The 21,152-nt window shown below is 40.3% G+C and overlaps 1 protein-coding gene across 2 annotated transcripts in view; it reads right to left on the bottom strand.

The window, feature by feature from the left end:
• mtus2a (microtubule associated tumor suppressor candidate 2a) overlaps positions 1-21,152 on the bottom strand; it is a 55,364-nt gene that overhangs the window by 14,209 nt on the left and 20,003 nt on the right. For both annotated transcript variants that reach the window (XM_019253201.2, XM_019253202.2), the window contains exons 4-5: positions 20,054-20,311; positions 1,020-1,184 (exon numbers count right to left, since the gene is read on the bottom strand). In XM_019253201.2, the coding sequence (XP_019108746.2) occupies positions 1,020-1,184; positions 20,054-20,311 (423 nt within the window). The remainder of the gene's footprint in view (positions 1-1,019; positions 1,185-20,053; positions 20,312-21,152) is intronic.

Raw genomic sequence — 21,152 nt, 5'->3', positions numbered from 1 at the left:
CTACAGGCATGTGAGCAGCTCGTGAGGCTCTATGTCTAAGGGTACAGCAGTGCTTGGGACAAATGTGTCTGCTGATGGATGAGATGTGTGTGCACGTGTCTGACAAAACATGAGTGCTGTATTGTGATAGAAACTGAACATATAGCACAGGGACAGGGATTCCTGTCAGGTACTGCACTTCTTCATCAATAATTTAGAGCACATTTAAAATCAGCTCGGAGACTCACAGACACTACACTGTCTGCATACACTGACCTGGCTGTGGTAACACGTCTTCATTTTTGGAATATACAATTTGCACTATAACAATGACGGTAGAGTTCAGAGTCTTTTATTCAATCAGGGATTGTAAAGACATGCAATAAGTGTGAGTGAGTGAAGTGTGATACTGCAGGGCCTCTGGTGTTAATTTCCATATGTGAAAAATATAGCTGTGTGTGAAAAGCATCACTGCCGGCACACTTCCTCACTTCTCATTAGCAGCATCAACCAAGACAGGAGAGACCCAACAGGTTCATCAACATTTATGAGCGGCACACTATGCTCAACATGTGTGGTGTTTTATGATACTTTAACATAGCTTTAAAAGCTTCTTCTTGAGAAAAATGCTGACATCATAAAACCATAGTTTTCTCGCTGTGTACATATATTTGACATTCGTACTGTATCTAGTAGAGCGAGCGAGTTTACCACTCATATTCTGATGTTCTACAGAGCGGAATATTCCTGTGCTTCTGAATGCCAGTACACTGTACACCATGTATTAAATTGTTCACTACATATGTGACAACAGCATGTGATAATTGGACACAGTCTGTTGCTCATGAAACTCAGATTGCATATAAGGGTGAGTGGACTGCCTGTTCCCTTCATCAATAGATTTTCTAGCACATCGTGCAAAAAAAATAACATTTTGCCCAACCAAAATTTAGTCCATGTATAAACTATTCTGAGCCAAATCACAGGAAATTCTCATGAAATCAAAAAAATCATACTTTATAAATCAAACTTCAACTGACCTCCAGGGGAGCTTCTTGGCTGGGCAGGCAGGTAGCGACGGGGCAGGGCTGGGGTGGAGGGCGGTTGGAGGCTGCTGCTGCGACATGGTGCCCCTCTTTGGTGATCTGTTGACGGAGGGCCAGTGGTCACTCTGTGAAGGGGGGGCTCCTCACTCACACTCAGGCCTGGAATACATAGATTTTGTTTTGTGTTATTTCGTGTCGATATGTGAGGATATATCTTGAGAGTTCCCTGTCAAATTTGGAATATGTCTGGTTTGAGGGTTTAGCTACACTTTAAGTTGTTCATTTTAATCTATTTTTCAAAATAAGACTTGATAAAATAACAATTTATAATTCAATGCATGGGATTTTTTCATTTTACATTCATTACGCTGGCCACGAGGTGTGCAGGAAAAACTGGATGACTTTTATTTTCAGTCACTAAACAAAAATAACATGAACAAAGAAAAACATGGATTGAATCCTTTGTACCCTGAGTTAAGGTGCTGCTCTTCACATGGGATACAAAAAACAAAACCCCCAGTCCAGTCAGTTCTCTCCCATTCCATCCCATATATACTCTGAGAAGCTGCATCTTCAGTTCAAACTGGCCTATTGTGGAACGGAGAGTCGACAATGTTAACAATAAAAAAAAAACATTATTTCCTGAATTGCTTGTACCAACAAAGTCTTACTGAATTCTTCAATGTATAAACAAACATACTGCACATGGTGATTCCTCACATGCTTTACAGAGGAAAAATGTCTAACACATTTTAAAATTCACCATTGTAAACTGCATAGATTTTGCACTGATACACTGAACTGAGACGGCTGTTTTCCTAAACAAATAACAAATCAACTTTAAAATACTAAAATGACATATATGTCAGCACCAATGTATCTGCAATAGGCCAATGTCGGCCGATCAATATATTGGTCGGTAACTATAAAAACCTTGTTAGGTGATATTTTATATTAATATGGTTTAAATGTTTAACACTGAAAAAAAAAAAAGTTTTAAAAACAATGATCACACAATGGAAACAGAAGCTGAGGGAGAATGGAAGCTTTAACCGCTAAATTACAATTAAGGTCGGATGTTTTCATGAGGAGGTGTCTACCTATAACAAGTTACCTCGCTAACTGAGGGGGATCCCACAGTATGCTGGAATGCCTTAACTGTCTCCGTATTTACTTATTATTTTTCACCCACTTGTATTACTCAGTTTTTCTGGGCCTCAGTTTCTTTTATCCTTTTTTTGTTGTTGTTGTTGTTTGTTTTGTTCCCTGTCTTAAGCACTATCGTACATAATTTGTGATGTTGTCAAGAAATCTTTGTGTTGTCTTCATTAATATAAAAAAAAAATGAAGTAAAAAAAAAAACAAACAATGATCACAACTAGGTTAACTGGTTAACTGGCAAAAGGTTGGTAACATGATATGGCAGTTAAAACTTGACCTAGGAAAAGCCCACACTCACATGTTGCTGGTGAAAAACGTGCATACAAAATAAACACTCAAGTCAAGTTGGAAGCATACATGTGGAATACAGTCGTCCCTCGCTATAACGCGGTTCACTTTTCTCGCAGATTTGTTTTTGTGTAATTTTGCATGCTTTTTTTTTACAGCGTACTGTACAGTATGAATGCGCATTCCCGCGATAAACGAGGGACCACGGTACTTTCATCTAAACCTGCTATAACTTTTTTTGCCCACTGAAAGGCAAAGCAAACAAGATGTCAACACAACGCTGCCATCATCTTTTAACCTGGATATGTATCCTGCACACACACACACGCACGCACACACACACACAGGAGTGCACTGATCATCGCTCATCATGGCCTACGGTGCAGCTATAATCTATCAAATGACTAGTGGGTATTTACACACTTTCAAGCGAGCACTCTCACACATATATTCAGTTCATCTCCTCATCTCCGATCAATAATGACACAGCAGATTGCCTGCACTTATCCACCTTCTTCATGTGACGAGAGGGGATAAACAATCTGATGTAAAGCTGCCTGTGCGAAGCCGCAAGATTAACGTAGCACGACTTTCATTGCTCAGAGATCAGTCCATTTTTGGAAAATGTGATGATAAAAACAAACAGACAAACAGATGAAAAATCTGATAGCAAGACTTCCTTTTGTCCCTCAGGAGCTCGAGATTAGAGTAGTGCACTGCAGGGAGCCTCATATTCAAAGGCAGCTTTGTGATCGCTGTGGATTATTTCAGTATACAACCTTCCTGTGCATATACAGTGCAGAAACACCGCACACACACACACACACACACACACACACGTGAGACATTGACTCGTGAGGTCCCTTAAAAAGGACTTGAAACCACCTCAGAGCAGACTATGAACTGATAGCCGATCAGTTTTTACATATTTCTTAGAATTATTTATTTTACATATCAAAATTCCCACAGAGGTGAATGCATAAAGGTGTACATGTAACACAGCAAGCAGCACTGGTGCATGTATTACGGTAAATTCAATAATGCCAGCTAATTTACTTGCAGATTTATTGCACACAACACATAACCGTACTGTTTATGTATGCATATAAACTCTATGGGTCTTTAGAGACTGGGGAAGATAATTAGACCTACACACTGTAATTTATTCATTTTATTCAGTTAAGCCTTCAAGTTCCTTGTATTCCTCCATTCCTCTTGCAATTTGTTCCTTTAGTGTCCTTGTTTTTCTAACGTTTCAGTACTTATATGAGAGTTTTTGTTCATCATGCTTTGACACATCATCGTGCAGGTACAGCTGAATAAATTTGAGATAGGGACCCATGGCAAAATCCAGACCTCGTTGTTGTATAGTCGCATGCAAAACAGCCATTGCTTTTTCATACATCACTAGATTAATTTGCCTAATATTCATGGGTACATAGTACACATGAAGATGTCTTGATCGATGATTTCTGTAAACAAAGTTACATTTGTCATCGCAGACCTCCTCCAGGAGTTGATTAGTGAAGCTGTTTACATTGTTTCCTCGTCATTAACCACTCAAAGGCACAGGCAGTGGATCGGGTGGGTATATGTTCTTGGTCTCTTTGTTCTGAATTACTACTGTCAGCATCCTGTGTGTGTGGATGTGAACTGCATTTGTAAATAACAAACAAAATGCTCCAATTTTCCAGGTTGACATGGATGAACTGACTGCTTGATACGAAAAGAGGCACGCTCATTAGTTATAGGTCAAGTATGTGCCAACAAATTCCCAGAGTGCAGAGCAGAGACGGGAAGAGTAAATGATGCCGCTCAGTATTCAGAGACACAAGATTGAAGAATGTTGTGAATGATAAAAAGGAGAGTTAAATACAGGGGCTTGGGGAAAGAGAGAAAAAGGGTTGAATTTCATTATCAGTAAAAGCAAGCTGATATGCATCACTGATTGGCAAAGTGCCATCTGATGATGGATAACAGAGCGTGAGGTGGATAGGAAGACGAAGAGGGAAGAGGCTGTCTGAATCGAGATGAAGCAAACAAAAGATGTGGATGTTGTGCTGATGGTTTTTAGCGTAACGCGCTGTTCTCCAGGATGAAAAATACCGGTGATATTAAAAAGGGACTGCGAGCAAACAGGAACAGCTGAGAACAAAGGACAGCAGGTTTTTCCAGCTCAGTGGGAGGCCATTTTCCTAGAGCAGCCTGCACCTCAAACAAAACTAATGCCAGAAGAATAATGCTGACTCTTACATCTCAGCACGAGGACTAAAGCAGAGACAGACGCCCTTTTCATTCTCACCTTTTCATATAGAAAGAGGCAATGTAGCTGCATGTCACCGGTTCTAATTTGATTGTAAAACCTCGGAGGTGTTTCATTTCATTCAGGCAAAAAAACCTTTTGGTGCTTGTCTGCTGAGTCAGCACATTCACGTTCTGCAAAAGAAACTCTCCTGCTGTCCTGAAGGATTTCATCATGGTGTCCGGGCTGATTACAGCACAAGCAAGCGCATACCCAGGTGCACAGCTTGCAGTGCTGACGTGCCAAATAAATAGCTCTTATTCTTCAAAAACAGACAGCCCCTTGGGAAATACGTATATACTTTAAATTGTATTGTATGCTTTAAAAAAATCACCAGCAGCATCTGGTATGGATGGACTCATTGGCATTGTCAGGGCAAAGCTTGGTGTTGGGTTTGATGGAGGAAAAGGGCATTTATGTAGTTCCCAATGATTTATTCATTGTTTTATCAGACAGAAGGATGGTTGTGCCATGTGCTCACCAAGTATCACCTATTGTGGCCATCCTCTACATAGAAGATGCTTGTTCAGAAGTGCAACACCCAGCCACTGGTTCAGATATGTGGACGTTAGATGAGTTAAGATCAAGTCCCAGGAGATCCAAGATTTCATAGTACACATCAACACAGTGAACAGGAAAATCAAGTTCACACAAGAGGATGTTGCAAACACCAGCCTGCCTTTCTGGGACTGTACACATTAATAAAGACAGGATTGGAGATTACAGAAAACACACACACACACACACACACACACACACACACACACAAACAGACCAGTACCTACTTTTCGATTCTCTCCACCCACTAGAACACAAGCTAGGTGGTATTGGAACCTTGCAACGGGGGCCTGATAAAGTGCCTACGAGTGGCCAAGCTCAAGAAAAGGAACACCAACACTTGAGGGAAGCACTCAAAGTTTGTGGATAACCCAAACGGTCCTTTGGGAAAGTGGACACAAGAACCAGGAAAGACAAGACTATTGCTGATGAAGAAAAGAAGGATAGATGGAACAAATTCCCTGTATGTTTGTGGCATATCAGAAAACCTCAGGGGGATCTTTAACAAGCATATAATCCTATTGTGTTCCCTGTGATTGTGATTGACAGAGATGCTAATTATATAATCTTTAGGTAAAATCTAAGGTAAAAACTGCGAGGAAAATGCAATGAGATGAATATTACACTAATCAATCTGAGATTCTGTGGAGTAGTAAAAAAATCAAAATAACAGTAATTTCCTGAATTTTGAACTTGTTATTTGGAGGAACACAAGTTTGTCTCTTGAATATAACCTTGGATATAACCTTCTAAACCAAATAAGTCATTTAAATCTGATACCTTTTCCATATTAGATGTGAATTTACCAACGTATGTATGGATAAACAAGTGAAATAAATCAGTCCTTTGCAGAAAAGTTAAGCCTGTTTGGTTAGATGACACGTTCTCACAGACAGATGTCAGCTTCATTCAGTGCTGTCGACTAGAGGACACTGTGTAATTAAGCTTGAAGTTTGTGTTCATCAGAGGCTGTGATTGGTCCTGTTTATTAATTGCTGCTTTCTGTCAGTCGTTTAAAATATCCGTCATCGTTCATCATATCAGGTCGTATTGTTTCCTGCTGCATCTATCTAAACATTTTGTCAAAGTGTATCTACACAAAATGTTGAGCTTTAATTAGATTTTAAATTAGATTCTGGATTGAAAGCTTATTTAATGTTTAAAAGAAATCTTTATTCAGAAAATGTCATAACAGCCATGAAACAGTACTGTGTGTTTCAAACAATTAATTCCTCTCAGCAAAAAAAACCCCAAAGTACACAGCAGTGCATCTGCAGCAGTGTGTGTCAAAGTCAAGGTTAAAGCTGCATACATAAAGCACAAAGTAGACTGCAGACTAAGAGATAGATTAGATGATGACACTGGAGCTGACAGCAGCATCCACAGACCTCCTGTCCTCTGACAAGACCCAGATGTCAGAATATTAATAGTTTGACCCAACCAGAAGGACGTGAACTATTTCTCCTCTGATGGTCAACAGGAGACAAACATTCCTCTATGGCTGTTTACAGAAACAAGTCAAGAGGCATCTGCAAGTCCAACAGCTGTCAGACTCTTTGACTTTCCTCAGATTGATATTTCTTATTTATGAGTAATGGCTTGGAGATAAAGACTGGTCTGTCCATAATGTCCAAAGTCTGGCTGTCCATAATCTGCTAGGCACAATAGCACAATATCCCTAACATGAAAAGATTTATAGTAGAGTACGAAAATTATGAAAGAATTATGCCAGATGAGGAAAAGAATGGGGAACATACAATTAGTGAAGGTTCTGGGATTGAAAAACAGAGCAGCAGAGGGATGACTGGATGATGGTGACTGTCTTCCAGACAGCCCAATGACAGCTTTGAATCATTCCTGCTGAACTGCAGTGCTGGCTATAAGAAAAAACTCAGCTGCTGTGCCTTTCATACAGTTTTTTAGCATTTGTCTGCTGTCGCTGGGATTGCTTTTGAATACGGGTGAACTTCCTTTCACATGACAATCTTTCTTCTGGTCCTCTTCTAAACCCGCTTTTTAGAAACAGTTTTTCACACAAACACGACCTTTGCAAAGTGTGTGAAGGTTACTGTAGTAAATTTAGCCGAGTGCACAGTCACCAAGGATTCTGGCATAACATTACGAAGCCAAGAAAATAAATAAAACATGAATGAACAAAATCTCGCATTTAAAGCCACAGTCTGCATTGCATTTGTATTTGCATTGCACTTTTTTTTGCATGTTATAAAACCAATATAAAAACTATCACTGTAGTTATTAAAATCATTCCCTGCAACTATTGCACCTTTTACTTTCTTTGCCTGCAGATGGCAACAGCGTCATGTTTACATTTCTACATTTAAATTGTTGCTTTGATTACTATCCTTCAATTAACGCAATAATCTGATCTTTCTGTTTCAATACACTTCAATTGAAAACAAAAAGAGCACAAAATAAATGAACCAGGGCAAGATTTCATGACCAGTCCCTTTGCTATTAACATTTGGATGACTGATATAAGATAAGACACCAAATTCATCCCTCTAATGGCTTAATCCCACCAGGGACGTCTGTGACACGTTCAGGCTGTGCCGCAGCTACTGGAACTGATTGCAGCCGTTCTAGACGATGTCTGTGATTCCACCAGCGGCAGCTCTCCGCTCTGCTCTATGAATTTTAGATGGATGCCGCATCAAGCAGTGCAGAGTGGATTGAGCTGACAGGAAGTCAGACGCAGAAATGGCATGGAGAATCTGGTCAATTTTCAAAATAAAACACCCCGTGCAGACTCCTGATTGACTAAATGGAAACTATTCAACTATGTAGCAACTTACTCATGGTAAAAGCAAATAAACCATGACCGAATCTGAGTTAAAGTTAAAGTCTGGTTAGCGAAACGCTCTGCTTCTGAACCGTTCCTTGTGTGGTATGAGGCTACAAAGTGCTGTGCCCAGTGGGATCCAGAAGTTATAGTTCAGTTAAATCCTCATCCCACCTTAATACAACGCTATTGATGAAATGCTCTAACATAATATTTACAGATCTTTTTGGGACCAGCTGGTGTGAAAAGTCTATGCGTGCTGTGGAGCAAAAAGTGATTTATTTCAGGGTTTCTGAGGAGGAGAGAGGATGAGGATCTTGCGATTTCTTATTTGAGATAAAAAAAATAAAATTCAGCAGTAGAATCAACTTTTAACCCTTTACTAACAAAAACACAACACCTATAAATACACTAGAATTAGTATCTGCGTGAACTGAAGAGCAGGTTTACACCTTTATCTGACTTTAATGCTTCTGTTATCACAGTGTTTGTGTCGTCCTGGACCATCAGGTGAGCTCATAAACAGTGATTAACATGGAGCTGGATAAAATACGTTGGGAGTTTATCAGTTAATGAACAGGCCCATTGAGCCCATGCTCATGCTGCTGCTTCAATAAGCCTCTGCCATGTTAGTTTTTCTCTCCTCAGCTGTAGAATGGCAGCCATATCTAATTGGCCCATCTAATTTGCTGCTCTACTAGTGTCTGTGTGTGTGTGTGTGTGTGTGTCTGTGTGAATATCTGTGCGTGCACATGCACCATGGAAACCATCTGTTCACAGTGAGCTAGCATGAGTCACAGACCAGATCTGAGCCATGGCATCTGGGGCATGGCATCAACTCTCGTCTCAGCGCCAATCCCTCCATTCTTCTCTCTTTCCGCTCTCATTTTCCCTCTCCCCTCCGCTCATTTTGACTCATTGAATTTTTGCTCTCGTCGTCGCACATCTCCCTCCTTCATCTCTTCATCTCCTGTCAGCCCTCTTCTCAGCCTTCCCTTCCTTTCATTTGGTCTGATTTTCACCATTATTTCGTTATCGCCCGAGGAGAAGACGGATGGAGGTGATGGCACTCTAATAACACAGAGTTTGTTTTGGCGATTGAGTTTCCATCGCGGAGTCAGCGTGGCTCAAAGGCACAGGCTTCATCAGCCTCCTTCTGCTGGATTCTCCTATCAGCTAATGGAGTCTGTCAATCACAGTGGAATTCACAACGCATCCCCTTGATTTCTTCCATGCACAAATACTCTTTCGTTAACACACACACACACATCCATGAAAGCCCTTAGGGTTGTCAGCGACTGGGCTAAAGGGAGAATTGAGTTAATGGTTAATCAATGTCATATAGAGTAAAGCACCCGCAGATGCATAGACAAACATATGCATACTTGCATGCACACTCTCATGCAAATAGGCGTTAAGAATCAATCAAGGCCATACCTAGCACTTAAGCTCAGTGTCACCTTGGTTACCTCAGTGAGAGTGCGTGAGTAATTGTGTGTTTCCATCTTAGGTCTCCTTAATCTGATTTGTTTCACAGTATACGTGGAAGGCTGTATGCTTACTTCCAGTGGTATCTAGCTGTACTGATAATGTTTGGTGTATTTTACAAGGTTTTTCTTGGGAATTTCTAGCCCAATACAGAGCAGATAAGCTGTCAATAGTTTTTAATGGAATTTTCTATGAAAACTATTGTGTGTACAGTGGATTATCATGGGTAACCAGGATGTTGTAACTAGGATGTTTTCAGTGCTGTGAGCACCACAGACAAAATTCCATTTAATCCCATGTTATTGGGCCACAGGTAAAACATCTCAGAAATACTCTTTGCAAAGTTTACAATGAATAAATGATGAAATATGTTTCGTTTTAATGCCTGTGTAAATCATGGCATGTTCTCCCCAGCCATGATACATTGCACAGGCACACATATACGGTACACACATCTACACGTTACTCATTGATCAGAGCAGGCTGACAAGCTACAACGGCTGGGAGTTAAACTCCAGGGATACTTCCTCGAACCCAGTTTATTGGAGTGCAGCAATCCCTTCCTCCCCATTGCTCTATTCCTTAATGATTTATCCTCTCTGTATCATCCAGAGCCCTAATGGAGTCTGCTTTGCTTCCCGATCAATGGGGAAAACAAGCAACTGAGCCTGGCCTTTCTTCTCACTGTTATAGAAGGATACTGGGATGCTGCTGTTCTCCTAAAAAATCCTTGGTGGAAAGATGTGTGGAAACTCATCTGTCAGTCTGTCTGTTCTTTGATCTTTTGGAGCACAGCAAGAGGTGGCAAAGATCCCCAGGTGGAGGAAAATCAGGCACGGCAAACAATCACCACATACACACTTCCTGTACTGACACACACGTACGCACATACATGCACACGTGTAAAAATAAACTATAAATGATAGTCGATTAGAAGATTGTGTATCGACTCTCATGACTGCTACTTAACTTTTGTCCCTGTCTGTATTTGTTATGAATTGACAATAACCAACAATTTTAAATAAGTAGATTCATATCATGCACTACACAAACATTTAAGGCTCTAATTATTTCAACACACATGATTGCCCTGGGACCAATCTGAACAGTCGGCTATATGATGACTGAATCCAGGTCCAGCAAGTTTTTAAAGCTTTTAAAAAACTTTCCCCAAGAAAGTTTGGACCAAAACACATCATGCAAGCCTCAGGTTAATGCTCAACAAGTGTTCACACACTGCGAGAGAGAGAGAGAGAGAGAGAGAGATACATCTACAGAGCAGCTCACTTTAGTCTCTAAGGTTCAAATAGAGCGGAGAGTTCAAATACCTCACCGCTAAAGGTCACGAGCTCCACACAGAGTCTGAAGTAAACATACGTTTTCCTGCTCCCCCATCCTGCATTACACTCTCTCTCTCTCTCTCTCTCTCTCTCTCTCTCTCTCTCTCTCTCTCTCTCTCTCTGTCCCTCTCTCCCTCACACACACGCACACACACAAACTTCAAAGGCCCTTAATCTTTTCCCTCTCATGTCTATCATCCTTGATTCCATTTTGGTCTCCCGTGCCCTGAGCAGCAACAGCAGGAAGAGGAACATTCTGCTGCTGGCACTACTTTTAAAACGTCAAGTCTTTTGGTTTGCGTGGCAGGTGTTCCTGTGCTCAGTGTGTGTGTGTGTCAGTGTAAGTGTGCATGTAGGTGTAATGTATAAAGAGTTTGCAGGTGATGGATTATTAAGGGGCTCAATTTACGGAATATGGCAGAACATAAAACTATATTTGTTTTATGTAGTTTACCCTTCACGCTATGAAGGAGCGGGTGAAGCAACTACACATCTGTATGCCACCAAATCTTCCACACTGGTCCTTTAGGTCTGATGTGTGTTGCTGAGGATAAATGTGTGATGTTTTGGTGCAGCAGCTTGAATCTCATTGATTCATAATACAGTATAAATATTAGCGGGGTAATTTATTTGGAAAAGATGGCACAAATGAAGTTATTATCTGGAGGAAAGGGAGGAGGAATTCAATACTGTTGATTATGTTGCATTTGTCTCCGATTGCTATAGTGCCACAACATTTAAGATTTGTTGAAATTTTGTTTGAGGTAACGCTTTAAAGTGGAGGAGGAGAGAAAAATGTGTTGTACAGAAAATCCAGTGTGACATTTGTGTCAGCACATGCAGCTGGTTCATGTTTATGTATGCGAATACAGAGGAAAAAAATGTTTTTTTTTCTGGAACAACAAGCCTGCAAGGAACAATTCATTATGGACTTTATTATTATTTATTATTACTATTTTTTATTATTATTATTTCTTAACTGATTCTTGTTTGATCCCAAAAAGAGCAAAAATGCCAATCACAATTTCCTGAAGCTCCTGTTCATGCTGTCGCGCGTCTCATTTTGTGTGATCATCAATACAAAAACCCAACAGTCAGCTTAATATCATATAAAACAAAGAAAATTACTACTACATGTTTAATATTTTTGCCTAGAATATGACATAAACAATTAAATGGAATGTATTAATATAGTACCTTTTTGATGCCTGGACCATTCAAAGTGATTTTACAACACATTCACACACTGATGGCAGAGGCTGCTATGCAAGGAGCCAAGTTCTCATCAGGAGCTGTACAACACTTCCTATCCAAAGCTCTCACACTGATACTAAGCTCACACACACACATTCACACACTGGCATCACATCCATCAGGAGCAATTTGGTGTTCAATATTTTGCTCAAGGACACTTCAACTGGACCGGGGAGGCAGAAATCAAACCAATTACTAGACGACCCGCTCTACCACCTGAGCCATTTAACTGATAATCAAAAAATTGCTGATTGTATTTCATGTCCTCGATGATGTCACTGATGTCACATGGTCATTTTCAGACTTTTAGACTATAAGCGGAACCCACTCAGCTCCCTCTGTTTACCTTCAGAGAGAAGAACACAAGTGAGTTATTCTGTGTTTGGAAACATTTGACAGCAAAAATGTCTTCAACTTGCACAAAGTACACACCAGCCACCCCATGTGAGGTTCAGAAGCATGATGTACTGTACAGCAGCACCACATGCTATCAGGTTATAGACTTCAGTGGTGAGGGATCATTTGGAAAAGTCGCCAAATGTATCAATTTAACAACAGGCAGTCACGTGGCAGTGAAGATCCACAAAGACGATGGAAATGTCTCAGAAGTCATTCGAAAGGAGATAAACATGCTAAAAGCGATCAGGACTCTTGATCCAGACAAAAACAACATTGTCAGTTTCATGGAGGATTTCATGTTCAATAACCTCTCCTGTCTGGCCTTTGAAATGCTGGACAGGAGCCTTTGGGACCTCATGGAAGAGAGAAGGTGGATTCCTTTAAATCTTAATGAAATTTGTCCTGTAACCCATCAGCTCATGGTAGCATTTGATGCTTTAAAGAGTATTGGTATCATCCATACGGATTTAAAGCCTGACAATATAATGCTGGTCAACCATAAAGATCAGACATTTAAAATCAAACTGATTGACTTTGGTCTGGCCAGACGGGTGAGCGAAGTGAGCATTGGAACAATCATGCAGCCTTCTTCATTTCGGGCTCCAGAGGTGACCTTAGGCCTCCCCCTGACTGAAGCTGTTGACATGTGGGGAGTGGGATGCATTATGGCATTCTTATATTTTGGTAGGGAGCTTTTCCCTAGAGAATGTTCATATAATTTGATTAGATCTATGGTGCACCTGCTGGGTCAGCCTGAAGACGACTTGTTGAGTGCTGGATTATACAGCTGGGCATATTTCAGCCTCAATGAGGACCCCTACAATCCAGGCTTTAGGCTGAGGTCACCAGAAGAGTTCACACAGGTGACAGGCATCCAAACCCAAATAATGTTCACGTTTTTCGACTTCGTTGAGAATTTGCAGGATGCAGTAAAGACATACCCAGCCAAAAAAAGCGACATTGAGTATCGTGATAGGATGGCATTCCTAAGCCTCCTCATGTCGCTTCTTGATCCGAATCCTGAAACGAGACTTACTCCGAGGTACTGTTTAAATAACCCGTTTCTGGCAATGTATCACCTGAAAAAAAGCATGGACACCAGCTCATATCCATATGAGGCAAGTTCAGATATTGTTATATTTATTATATTTTGTATTTTGTAGTTTCTGTAGTTGTACAGTTGTTGGTTGGGACCTGGGGCATTTTTAAGTCTGTGTCTCGATTTTGGATAATATTACAGAAATACATCTCCTAAAATGATTTCAGGATTTGAATTTAGATGATAATATCCTAACTGAATATAAAAATATAATATTCATTCACATATTTAATTATTTATTCAATGAATTGTTTATGCTAGATTCATTCTTCGTCCTTCACAGTCATCATGGAAGTTTTTTTTTTTTCCCAGAATCTTACATATGGAACCTTCAAATGTAAAGCTGTGGTATTTTGCAGTGATGATCTACTTCTAGCTACAGTAGAGAAGTAGAGCTATGCACTGCTGTGGGCAGGGTCAGTAGAAAACTATATTTTGTCACACAATAACCAATATCTGTAAGTGTACACCATATTAAGAATATTTTCAATGCTTAGCCTTGCAAGCAATTATTTAACATTGAGGGGTCACAGAGCTCGTGGTAAAGACAGCTTTCCACCCCAAAAATAAAATAACATGACACGTCTGGTCTCAACAGATTCATTGCAGTCATAAAATGAATTTAACACTGGCTTCAGCACTAACTTAAAAACTGGGCTAATGGCCTTCAAAATAGAGTAATGTTAAAGCCAGATGACCCACCATCATCTGGCCAAATAAACAAAAAACTGAGGAGGACGAGTATTCTAATATTTAGATCATGGTGATCAATAAGGCAGAGTCTAATTCAAATCAAACCTTTGGTTCTATTTTTCACTTCCAGATGAAGTGATCTTACTGCTTGGAGTGTATTCCAGTTGCCGTGCTTCTGTGTTACTGATAGCAGCCTTTTGTTGCTCTGGCTCAACTCAGTACATTAAGTAATATGCTTCATTACAGACTTACTACAACTAACTGACTACAGACAGCCTAATTACCCAGATGGTTTGTTCTCCACTTCAGCTTCAGTCATGTTAACACAGGGATGAAATCTTGGGATTGAAAAAGTGACACACAGGACAGACACAATCCCTCAGAAATCATTGACTTCCATGTCCTGTTTTGACCAAACAAAAAAATATAAAGAAAAAAACAGTCAGAGGTTTCATTCCTATGTCAGCACTGCAAAAAACAGAACAAAGGGAATTGCCCCATCTAAATATTATTATTATAAATTATTTATGGCCTGCTAGAATTGTCAGATACTGTATGGCTGGAAGAGTTTTTTTTGGTTGACATAAAGAAGCATTTGAATGTGCTTAAAGTTAACTTCTAAGGACATGACTGCTGCTGTTATGTACCTGTAGATGTGGCACAAAATATCACTTTGTGAATGATCTGGTGAAAGAGAAGAGTGATACTTTTTAAACTGAAATGTTAACAGACTTTGTATTACTCATAATAAGTCATGTTTAAATGAACATGAGGTTCAGATTTGTACCAACTTCATGCAAGTTTAACATGTTCCATAAAATGTATTCTGTTATCTGACTTCAGAAAGGCAGAATTGGTTCTAACTGTTATTGTTCTTTTTTATTTTTAAAATGTTAGTATTGGACACCCCTGTATTATATGATATAATTGATTAGCTATAAAAATGGGGGACTCCAGACTCAGTCACTCATTTCAGTGTAGCTGAGGCTAATATAGTTCACAGGCTAAAACCAACGTAAGAGGACAAGAGTAGCGTAATGTAATTAACATAATTTTAATGCTTCTACACTGCCACAGACCCACACACACAAACGCAGACACACACTTGCACATAGCTGACAGAGTTCCTGACTAATGGTGGAAGTCATGTGAGCTCCAGTCCTCTGTCCGTCTTTTCTAAATGCTGCTTGTGCACTTACAAAGCTGTGTAGTCCACAGACTCCACTCAGCCATCATCTGCTACCAGCTAACCTCTTTTCTACTGAGAGTATAAACTAAAATCAAAGTCTGAGCCAAAACAGTTTTGTGTGCTGTGAGTGTACAGTGGAAAACCAAAGGATTTTTTTGCAGGTGCTTTCAGATTTACATTTCAGGAAAATGAATTATTAAATTGTTGTTCTTGGATTACAACTGCAAGGTGCAGGTTTGCCTCTGAGCTTGTGATGAAAATGTGTGATGAAATTATGAAATGGAAATGGTTTGAAGTACAAAACATGTTTTCTGCTGCTTCCTATTTATTCAAGGAATACACACACATACTGAGTGTACTGTTTGAATGCGTACTGATCGTCCCTGCATGTCCCTGACTTGCTTCTTGGCTCTTGACCTGTGATGTGTGGCAGCTAACGACCATCCTGGGATAATACTTGAAAGAACGAGAACATTTTACTGAATCTTTGTTATTTTCAGCTGTTAGGCTGGAGGGTCCATTACGAGAAGTTACCAGGTTTTTAATTACAGTATCAGAAGTTCACTCCAGATTAAATTAAGAAAGTTGGATCAGGTCAACCTAATGGCAATAGGGAGACAACAACATACATAGGGGTTAAACAACATACAGAGAAATTAAATGGTAACCCTCATAGCTGTGAGTAACCGCAGTAAATTAAAGTTTTATTTTGTATCTATGCAACAAAGAAAATAAATAAATAGCCTGCCTTGTGTAGGCTATTTATCCAAAAATATTAGTTTCACATCCAGTCATATCCATTTTCCACAAAAGTGGAACTCCTGGTTAAAATGATGCATGATTTTTCCTTCATGTCCGACCCCAAACGGTTTAAGTCCAACTTATAAGCCCACCTGTTTTTTTATTGAATTTAACTCTTGCCAACAATGAGAAACCTGTTTTTTTATTGAATTTAACTCTTGCCAACAATGAGAAACAACATGTTTAGTTGTTTAGTAGTTTCAAGTGACAACAGACCCACTTTTCAAGTTATCTTGCTAGACTTCAATGCACCTGCAATTTAAAATATGTTTTTAAAATAGTTTTAGAGTGAAATACGCACCACATGGTTCTGCAGTTATCAAATGAAACACGTCAGCCCACTTGGTCAACTGGCTGCTTGCAATACAATTAGAGCACTCCTCATTGATTAAAGCCTTTCTTCTATAATGTTTTTACCCAAACACAGAGAAACCACTGACTACAAGACAGATTGATTAAATCAATGTCAAGGTCGATGAAATCGCCACAAAGCAAATCGACACACAGCTCTATCTGTCATTTCCACCTGATGACCTCAGTCTCTGAATGCCTCTTAGACATGTCTACATGTATAAAGGCAGACCACCTCCACTTGGATCTTTCAAAAATTGAACTGTGCTGTTAGCTTTAATAATATGGTTCCTGCCTTGTTCACTATATCAATCAATAAATTATCAGGGCACACTGTGGGAATTCATTTCTACTTTTCTAAATTTGTCATCCTGCCTTCTTGTCTGGACTTTTTACTCATAAATCTCAGAATCAATCTAGAGCAAATTAAGCAATTAGTTACAATGTCACAATCTTATGACCTCTAGTTTTAATGAAAATTAATTTGAATTAAGTAATATTAGAGTCAGTCATGTGGAACGTGTGCATAAACATGAATGCCAACAACTAGACAATTGCATTGGCTATGTCTAGAAACATCCTATATACAGAGTGAAGAATCAATTATAAGCAAGGTGGAGATCAGTAAGAGAAAGCAAACTGTAACATAATGAATGTGGTGTCAATGCGAATGCACATAAGCTAAAGGACTGTCAGGTGGGCTCGGATTAAAACCTGAAAAGTGCGCCCGAACAAGTAAAGAAATCTGTAAAGGAGCAGGCTGTATCCAAACCACCAGACCACCTCCACCTGGATCTTTCAAAAATTGAATTGCTGGTCCTTCCAGCCAAACCTACTATACACCATAATATCACTAGCATCACAGCCATCAAAACTGACTCCCTATATCTCGCTCCTACCAGGGTAGCGAGAAACTTAGGAGTCATGATCGATGACCAACTAACCTTCTCTGATCAAGTTGCCTCGGGTTGCACTGCTTCACACTTCACAACATACTCAACAACTAAACATACTCAACTAAACATACTCAACTCAAAAGATCACATTACCCCGCTGCTCATCGAGCTCCACTGGCTACATGTAGCAGCCCTCATTAAATTTAAACCACTAATTCTTGACTACAAAGTAGTCTCCAGTTCTGCACCCACCAACTTGAATGCCCTTATAGAGGCATGTTACCTCTCGACCGCTGTGCTCTGCCAATGAACCTCGCTTGGCTCTGCCACATATGCTCAGGGCAATCCAAACTTTTCTCGTCTGTTGTTCCCTGTTGGTGGAATGTGCAACCAGTTCCTACCAGATCAGGGGCGTCCCGCTCTACCTTTAAAAACCTCCTGAAGACCTCCAGCTCTTCAGAGAGTACCTCCTCTCCAACACTACCAACAACTGGACATGCTGAATCTACCCCCATCTACCACTATCACTGTACTTATTGCTGCACTGACATGTCCTTGTCGCACTGTAGCTTGATTGTTTCCCTTTTTAGAAGTCTCTTTGGATAAAAGTGTCAGCTCAATGACTAAATGTAAATGTAAATATATTACAAGCTTTTTCAAAAATTAAAAAAACTTCCATATTTTTTTTTTTTTAAGAAAAAAAATTAACATGTTCAACTCTGGAGACCCTAAATGAGTTTTCATTGAAAAGGTTTGTATTCATTTGAGAGAGAAAAGAGGGATGAAACAAGTATGAATATTGAAGGGAGAGGACGAGGGAAAGGAGTGATGACATAACAGGGGGCTTGGCGTGTGTGAGATTGGAGGTGCTTACGTCAACTGTAACTGGGAGAGAAAGAACAAGCATTCCTTATGTAGGTCACATTAAAAACACATGCAGCTACCACAAATTCAGCCAACTAACAGACCCGCCTGCCAAGCAGCATTGAAATCTCAACAGCACACCTCCGGTTCTCCATTACAAGTATCCGCGCTGCGCTGCTAATGCTGCCTGAATCTGCAGCACAGGCCGAGTTCAGTCCGTTATATTACTAATAAGTCTAAGGAATGACATCATGTGCTGTTAGCTTTAATAATATGGTTCCTGCCTTGTTCACTATATCAATCAATAAATTATCAGGGCACACTGTGGGAATTCATTTCTACTTTTCTAAATTCGTCATCCTGCCTTCTTGTCTGGACTTTTTACTCATAAATCTCAGAATCAATCTAGAGCAAATTAAGCAATTAGTTACAATGTCACAATCTTAAGACCTCTAGTTTTAATGAAAATTAATTTGAATTAAGTAATATTAGAGTCAGTCATGTGGAACGTGTGCATAAACATGAATGCCAACAACTAGACAATTGCATTGGCTATGTCTAGAAACATCCTATATACAGAGTGAAGAATCAATTATAAGCAAGGTGGAGATCAGTAAGAGAAAGCAAACTGTAACATAATGAATGTGGTGTCACAGTACAAGCAGGCAAACTGGGAACAAAAGAGAAGGACCCAAATGCAGAGGCTGAACCGGTGCAGATCAATGGTTTACTAGCAAAATGCTAAAGGACTGTCAGGTGGGCTCGGATTAAAACCTGAAAGGTGCGCCCAAACAAGTAAAGAAATCTGTAAAGGAGCAGGCTGTATCCAAAGTCTGAAGACCGATCTAACAATCCAAACAAGAGTGGGAAATAAAACATGAAGAACGACTGGAACGCTTGAACATCAACAGAGCTGAACTGACACTGAAACCAAGAACCACACACAGGATAAGTACACAAGATAAGACAGGTGAAACTAATTGTACAAGCAGGAAACATTTTAGGGTTTTTGTTTAGTGTAGGACTTTTTTTTTTTTTGCACGCTTATGACTGTAGTTTATTTCTCTTTCCATCCTGCTGTTCACTCTTCAGCACACTCATTCCCTCATTCCCTTACATCATCTGAGGATGTAAGCCGTTTTCCTCAGCTGGTCACATCTATCCAATAGCACAGTAACCACGGTTTTTGGACTCTATTTATCTTGCTGCTGCTCAGGGCCAGCACCACTCGATCACAAAAAAGTCTCCCTTTAGAGCCTAAGTGTCAAAAACTTTCTATCAAGACTTTATCATCACACATTATCCACCAAATATCTTTACTTCATTCAGTTGTGTCTCCTGGTTGATTCATGAGGGGGATCCAGCAATGAAGACAGTATAGTGTCCTCATGATGCAGTGATACATTTGCAATTACCAAATAAATACCAGTACATTGTGAAAAAAAAAAAAAACAGACACATGCTGGAAAAAGTGAGAATACAGTAAAAATAAAAACTCACAAATAGTACCACTGGTGTCAACAGATTTGTAATGAGTGGACTCACGGTGAGCTGTCCTGCAGGGGTCACTCTGTGTGCTGTCAGCAGAGTGGGCCGATGAGACGGAGGACACACTGGAGCTCCTGACAAAGCCAAAGGCTGCCAGGCGGCCCGCGGGTAGGCGGCTGGAGCTGAAGCCCGGGGGGCGCAGACCCGACTGGCTGGATTTGGGAAGCAGAGATCTGGAGGCTGCGACCTGGGGCTGGGCTGTTGCTGTCGCTGGAGAAGGAGCAGCAGGAGCGTGATGGGTGAAGACCTGGTCGTCTGTTAGAAAATCGAAAAATGAAGAGTCACAGTGTTACAGCAACACTGTGGAGCATTTCTACCATAAAATAACAGATTGGAAATCATTCAGATGTTACACTGACTACAATACACTGTAAACATTTAGATTTTGGTGAAACTGGATCATATTTTATGGAGAAAATGTTTCTGTTTTTTCCACTGGGGTCCTCCTGCTACTCAGTTTTCAGAGTTTCCTGATGGACAGTAAAGTAAACTGTAGCTGCTGTTAGCTAATGCTGACAGGAGGAAAGCTGGGACTGACTTTTAGTGGTTGGTGAGAGCTTGGTGAAATAAAAATTTCAGACCCTCCAGGAATTCGCGATGTTGTGATTTGCAACTTCAACTCAACTTCAGTGAATCCCCGTGAATTCAGGGTGGTGTTGCAATTTTAACCAATCCGCGATTTTCCGCAACTTCCGCGCAGTCTGCCCGGGGGATTGAACTCGGGTCAGGGACGGCCGCACGGTGCGGGTGGATCCCTTTGTGGGACCTCTCCCCGGCGCTGGCTGGCCCCCGCGCGACTGTCGAATCACAACTTAACTTAACTTTCACTTCCTCCCGCAACAAAATTGCAACAAAAATGTAAAAAGCACCGCAACCTTCACTGCAACTTTTTTTTTAAAACCTCATGCAACATCAGGCATTTTAGGCCGCAACTATTTCAAAAAAAGCCCGCGAAATCCTGGTGGGACTGACAAAAGACTGAAGAGCTGGACTGACTGCTGTTGGACTTGTCAGTAATATAAGCTGCTGCTATGTCTGCTGTTGGTGACCTGTAATAATATAATCATGACAAATACATGTGTACAACTGTCCATAT

This window comes from Larimichthys crocea, chromosome XXII (genome assembly GCF_000972845.2).
Source record: "Larimichthys crocea isolate SSNF chromosome XXII, L_crocea_2.0, whole genome shotgun sequence".
In the NCBI taxonomy this organism is placed as follows: Eukaryota; Metazoa; Chordata; class Actinopteri; family Sciaenidae; genus Larimichthys; species Larimichthys crocea.
This window is presented reverse-complemented; position numbering and strand designations above follow the sequence as displayed.